This window comes from Trichoplax adhaerens, genomic scaffold (assembly GCF_000150275.1).
Source record: "Trichoplax adhaerens TRIADscaffold_13 genomic scaffold, whole genome shotgun sequence".
Classification (NCBI taxonomy): domain Eukaryota; kingdom Metazoa; phylum Placozoa; class Uniplacotomia; order Trichoplacea; family Trichoplacidae; genus Trichoplax; species Trichoplax adhaerens.
In genome coordinates, this window is record NW_002060955.1 from 1,272,737 (window position 1) to 1,279,803 (window position 7,067).

At 33.1% G+C, this 7,067-nt stretch overlaps 1 protein-coding gene across 1 annotated transcript; it reads left to right on the plus strand.

The window, feature by feature from the left end:
• Positions 1-307: 307 nt before the first annotated feature.
• Positions 308-5,906, plus strand: TRIADDRAFT_64242 (uncharacterized protein; the record flags this gene model as incomplete). Its single annotated transcript, XM_002115995.1, has 19 exons — positions 308-345; positions 398-447; positions 590-685; positions 874-943; positions 1,079-1,153; positions 1,350-1,408; positions 1,608-2,374; positions 2,452-2,558; positions 2,859-3,309; positions 3,630-3,803; positions 3,881-3,977; positions 4,087-4,229; positions 4,335-4,481; positions 4,576-4,641; positions 4,833-4,937; positions 5,025-5,087; positions 5,206-5,491; positions 5,648-5,705; positions 5,828-5,906. 19 exons carry the CDS (start codon positions 308-310, stop codon positions 5,904-5,906), a joined length of 2,931 nt encoding a protein of 976 aa, XP_002116031.1.
• Positions 5,907-7,067: the final 1,161 nt, after the last annotated feature.

The following is a 7,067-nucleotide window of genomic DNA, read 5'->3' on the forward strand; positions in this document are numbered from 1 at the left end:
GGCAATATTAAATAATTAACATCAGCTTTCCTATCTTTAAATATATATGTTTCATCATACTCTATCGATATCCTTGAAATTTTTATTCAAGTAACGCTCAACAGCAATAGCTATTATGCCAAGTGTGTAATGGGCAGTTTTAAAATATCACTGTAGCTTTCTTATCTCAAGTTAAAACTAATGTAGTAGATCATTAGTAGTCCTTTAATCATGAAATACTTGATAGCTTTATACACATATGTTAACTATAAGAGGACATAAGAGCAATTTTGTGCTTAAATACTATCGAATGATATGACCTTGAAAGATGGACTTGTGTAGGGCAGTGAATTGGTGGTGTGGCTGGTAATTATACTACTTTGAACTTTATTTTAACATCAAATTTTAATTCTAACAGCAACAGTAAAATCCTCCGTATTCATCTGAAAGATTGCAGCGATGGAATCGGTAAAATCTTACTAACTTATTACATCAGTTCATAAAATAATAATTATACTTTAATATTCTTTAGCGATCAATAGAAACGAACAAGAACTATAACCTCTTTGATACTATACTAACAAATTGATTTCATGATTGCATATTATAGGTGTAAGGATAATTGGTGGAACAAACAGTGCAGCTGGAAGACCATTCGGAATTTTTATTAAAGCATTAGTATCTGATAAAGCAGCTAAGAAAAGTGGTAATGATAATCAAATGCTAAAATCACCTCTTTGAAATATTTTTTAATTCATATGAAACCCTTTAGCCTTATAATTGAATCATTTCATCAGAATACAAACTCTAGCTAAAAAATTAAACCTTAAAATTAAACTTTCGTTTGATTTAAAACCAAACTGAGTTGATTGATTTATCTTTTGTACAATTTAGGTCAATTACTGGAAGGGGATCTCTTGCTTAAAGTTAATGGAATCGATTTGCAAGGGATTTCTAGCGATAAGTAATTTTATTTCATTGATAAGATCGTAATTTTTTTATAGCATAGAAACCTAAGTATTTTATTTAATATTGTATTGCTAGATGTACTAATGCCCTAAAATCATTTCGTTTACAATCTCGTCTGAATAAATTATAGAGCTGTATCTATTTTAAAATCGGCTTCGCAATCAGATGATATCAAGCTTATCATAGCAAGAGGAGGAGATGCAAGGTGGGTTACTGTGCTGAAATATGACTTTATGCACAGTGTATCATATACAAATAAATCAACCGTAAAATCGTAGCATTTGCTAATGTGTTAACTGAATCATTAAGTCTTCAATACTGTAAAAGAGCTTTCAATAGAACATTAATAAACGGCTTTATTGTGGCTATAAACTATCTTAACAAAGATTTCATTGAATTAGAGCCGAATATGAACGATTGCTCGCAGGATTATCAGGAAAATTGAACGGCGCCGATGGATGTAAATTTTTGATAGCCAAACATTAATTGTCTGATCAACGACATAGTGTACTTGATTTTAAAATGCTTACAATTAGCTATTATTATTCCTAATTACTGTAGATTTGAATTTATTTAACCAGTTTTTATACCCTGAAAATTTTCATTTACAGTATCAAAGAACTTAATTTGAATTCCTTATTTGTATTTATCCTGATTAGCTAAATCGAATTGGGTTTGGAATGCTAACGGTAAAACTATGCAACCTGTCACGTCGCAAAACGGTGCTGTTCCAGAATATGAATATGTTCCTAGTGGTCTTCCTAATGGATATAAATCGAACCATGCAAGTTATGGCGATAATAAACGCCCGTATTCTATATCGTCACAATCCAGATCTTCCCAGCAGTCTTTCTATTCCGACTTTAGTGCCACACCAGAAAAAGATATCAACTCCAGTAATCAAGATAGACGTAGTTATATGAGCACATCCATGCCAAAACTAAATGGTTCTCCCGGATCATATCGTCGATTAGATAGCCAAATTTCCATTGAAGATCGTCCCTCTACTAATTCAGGCCATAGGGGAAATCAGGCATGGCATTCTTCTCCACCATCTGGAAATAAAAGGTCCGTTTCTACTGACCGTGTAGATCGAGGCAGTACTAATCAAATTTCATCACAAAGGCACGATTTATCCGGTAATGGCCAATACCCTTCAATGCCCAATGTCTACCAACAAGGCAAAGCAAGTCAAGATAGAACAGATCATAATAAATCTTCAGAAAGATCGACCTCCTTATCAGCAACTGGCAATAATTCTAGGACTACGCCAATAGATTCAAGAGCTAGATTTGTGGTCATTAATAAAACACAAGCAGGTTTAGGTTTAAGCTTAACAGGAGGTAGCGGCCAACCATTAATTGTGGAAGAAATTGTTCCAGGTGGTGATGTCTACAAGGCAAGTGAAACATCAGCATTACATTATGTTCTTTAGTTTTCTTGACTTGTTAAAGTAATAATTTACTGCACAGTATTAACTTGGTATATTCGACACTATTGTAGGATGGAAGAATGCGAAAAGGTGATCATATTGTTTCTATTATGGGCGAGCAATTAGTTGATGTTACAAAAGAATATGCAAAATCAATTATTACAAGGCTAAAGCTAAGGTTAGATATTGTTGCATTTCTATTTTTATTTTTGTTTGCGCTTGTTAATAGCCTTAATTTTATGATAAATTTGAAGTATTTATAAAATTCTTGATTAGTCTTCGGTAAAAACTACTAGAGTAAAATTATTCTATAGTAAAAATTTAACTATAATTAGAACGTATCAAGCTAATTATATTATTTTGCTATGAATATCATTGCAAAAATAGCCTTTTGCTAGATACTGATAATTTTATAAGGCTGATAAATATAATTGTGAACGTAATATGTAGTAATTCATATTCACTGACATAACATTAGGGATAGAATAACTGAAGTAGAAATTGGATTTATCCGCAACAGCAACAGTCCACATGCCTACAACAGGATTCAATCCATTTCAAACAGTAGCCTAAATTCCTCATTTAGTGCAGTAGCAGGAACTTACCTTGTTAATGAAGGTCGGCTAATACAATCTAGACAGCCTTATGGTGACTCCTCAGTTGCCTCATCAAGAGCTTCCTTGTTTTCTAGTCCAACTCGTAATTCCTTACTAAATAGTAGAGATTTTGATAGTCGTAATACTAATACCGAGCCGGAGTTAGATAGAAGTCCTCAGCCCGATTTAACACCATCACCGACATCTCCTCCTACTCGATATCATCACGACGAAATTTCTCCACCTCGACGAAATGGTGATATTAAAATGGAAAAGCCGCAAAGATATCCCTCCCCACCTGCAAGTAATATAAAATCGGAACAGGAACGAAAGGTTGTCAAAATTTAGTCAATAATGTTAGGCTGAAAATTGTAGCATCGCTTGATAAATTGTCCCACATTATAGCTTTGTTAAACATTTTACAAAGATCATAGGACATTAAATATTCAAGTAGACCATTAAATAACTTTACTGGACTATTACAGTTACAAAATTGCTTCCACAATGCTACTAACCGATATTAGATCAAAATAAAATACAACGCAGTTATCTCTCAGCAGCTGATGATTGTAGTTAAGTTTAGAAATTTAAACACAGCGAGCAAAGCTCAGCAGCAATATCATAGTACTAACTACACTCCTACAATTATCTAGCTCGCTCAGGACCTAAAAAATCTAGCCGAAGGAACACATCAACGAACGTCCTCGTTTTCCGATACGGCATCTAACTTGGGAGGGTTAAGGCCCGCATTAAGTAGTACGCTACCATTAAACGACAAATTAGCTTTGGATCCAACTAAGAAGATTAAAGTTGAAAAAATGGAACTGGTAAAGTGCAATTATACTAACAATCGCACAACTACTCTCTACTCTGCCAACTAACACTCTTCACTTTATATCACCAGGCGCTAAAATACCTGGGATTAGAACCAACAGAAGAAGAGCAGAAAAAATTAAGGAGAAGAATCTTAGCCGACCCTTCTGGTTATATCACATATGGAGGTATCCTATTTTAAATAGCATAAGCTATAAATTGTAATTTCTAGTGAGTTATCGAGCGATTTGTGGTGTGATTTATCTTGTAAATTTCCTATCCCTATTTCTATCGCAGAATTTGTTCGAGCAGCTAGAGAAGTTTTTCGCTTTCAGTTGCCTCCAGCTAATGATTCAGTTCATAAACTCAAGCCTAAAAGTTTGGGAAATCGAACTACAGATGGCTCTACGACACGACTGTCCAGTGCTTCTTTATCACAGGTAAGAATCTAATCCAGCCGATAGTATTTTGTATCAAAGAACAATTAATATGCACAAAACTGAAACATCCGTGAAGTTTAAACGAAGATTCTTTAATTGATGTAGCTGCCAACAGCTAAATCAAGCACTACTTCAGTATCGGGTAGCACTGCTCGCTTCCTTCCGAAACCAATATCAGTCAATATTATGGAAACCTTAGAAAATGTTCGTAGTCAACGTGATCAAGCTTATAAGGAAATTGATCAGTTAAAGGTACTCTAACTTTGCTAATATTTATTATTGGTTAGTATTATCAGAAATATCCAACAAAAAATAATGTATGCAACTATCCTTAATCTCTTGAAAGGTGCTACTACAAGACAACGAAAGGAGTATGAAAGCAGCTGACAATGAATTATTTAATATCCGACAGGTAGAGCTGAAAATGAGCAGAAGCAATATTAATTCGAATTTTTTTTGTCAATTTGTAGTTGAAATAGATATTCATCTTGATTCTTATATTTAGCCTTTACTTTCATTTGTTTCATCATCCATTCGTTAAATAATATCATGAGGGCTAAATTAAGAAAAAATTACTATTGTGATTGTTTTTATGAACTTCAGGATGTAGAAAAGGCTATTAAGGAAAATCAAGACTTAAGAAAGAGGATTCAGTTGCAAAATGAAGCTCATACTGCTGCGAAGCAAATTGAATCAGAGTATGAAGCGGTAAGATGCCAGAAATAAAATTTTGAACTAAGCATGTATGCTGTTGAAAATTGTATATTAATACAATATGTGCTTAATCGTGTATAGCTGGTTAAAAACCTAACAAACGATGTATCCAAGCTTAAAAATAGCCATCGAGCCCTGAAACAGGTATTTTCCGAGATTAATGTCTCCGTTATGAAAATTTTAGCTATATACAGTAGGCTAATTTATAATACAAGTTTCTTGATATATACGCGTATGAGCTAATTTTTTATATCATATCAAGTCCGCAAGTAATGAAATAAGAAAGCAAATGTCCATACTTGAATGTGAACTGAAGAAAGCTGAGCAAACTAAGCAAAACTACGAAGCGGCCACTGAGAAATTACTTGCATTTGTTCAGACAGTTAAAGCAACAATAAGCGAAGGTGGTGATACTGGAACTAAATCGCAATATCCAAGACCTCCAGGTAAATCGATACCTGAATATCCCAATAAAGACCAAAATAATAGCATTTTGAAGGATGTAAAAACGATTTTAAAGACCGTAAAGCCTTTGCTAGAATTTTACGGTAAGTTATAGGTTAATAACTTCAATTCTTATGAATTCTTCTGTTATACAAAGTACTTAGTATGTAGATACTATAGAAAACACTGCATGATAGCGGCTTCGTTGTCATTATTCTTCTTTTACTACATGTGCTGTAACGAAATACTAATAATTTCAGTTCTTCCATATGGCTGGTCTGAAGCGATAGCTGCTGATGGCCAAAAGTATTACATGAAGTAAGTTTAAAATCTATGTTCACTTTTCCACTGACCTAATTTTTATACTTCGTAATATCATCAACTTCTAATGTTTGAGATTAAAGTTAAACATAACACTATATTAACTTGTTGCTATTTAGCCATATAACTCAAAAAACAAGCTGGGAAAGACCAGTACAGACTGGAAATACTGGTTCTACCGACGAATTAATAGTCTAAGAACCAATTGTGTCTCACTGAAGGTGATTAACAGCAAACATGATCATTCGCTCATGAAAGTTTAATAGAAATAATTTTTGGTTCAATTGTTATGGTATATTTATCACAGCTGAATCTCCGGTATTGGCTAGATGGGAATAGAATGTAAATTCATTACAATTCACAAATTCTTCTCAACTTCTTGGTACTGGAGACTGTTAAACAATAAGAGTCTGAATTTGATATACATACAAATGTTCTTTGTGTGCTCCGCATTTAATTACTTTTATATTAAGATTAAGTAACGACAATGAACTATTTCAATTTAAGAAATGTTGGCTATGGTAACAGCAATCGAAATCTGGAGTACTTTTGTAGATTTGGATCCCGATTTTTATTATGCTATTCCTACAGCAACTATCATTCTTCAACATTACAAAGATATCTATTTTAATGTACTCTACTTTTCAACCAACACAACCACTCACATATTCAATGATCCAACTGCTAATCAAGCAGCAGTAATAGTTTATCGCCTTCAGACTGAAAAATTTCAATTAATTATTTCGAAGATTGAGTCATTCCATTGCATACTAAGCTGTGGATTAATATTTTTATTGATTTCAACTGAAGTGTGGCCTTATGCCGATAATGCTGGATTAAAGTCAATTTACTAAGTGATTTGGATATCATTCCTAAATACTGACGGTCTCCTTCGATGCAATTGCCGTCTTTACGATATTTAAAATTATTTTTAATCTCTCATTATAACCATTACGAATAATTTGCAATTGAAGTCAATAACGATCTCTTAAAGTTTCGCCATATAGTTTGTAGTAGCTTAGGCTACCATTAAATTTACAATTTATTCGACCTATTAATGTTGTCTGACTGTTGTAACGACATTTTTATAACTTTTACGTTAGTACATGGTTAACATGCACTAATAATTTGTTTAATTATTTGCACCAATAAAACTAACAACATTATTAAGCCCGTGTTTCTTGTAGCCTCATTACATTTTGTTTTATTTGAATATTCCTAATTCAAGCTAGCAGCTAGTAGTCAACTCTTTCTCGATCGTAATAAATAAATTATACGTAATAGCTACCTCTACATTAACTTTTGGTCTATTCATTTACCACCAATTTATCTATTGAAAGTTGTCCTATTTTTAAACAT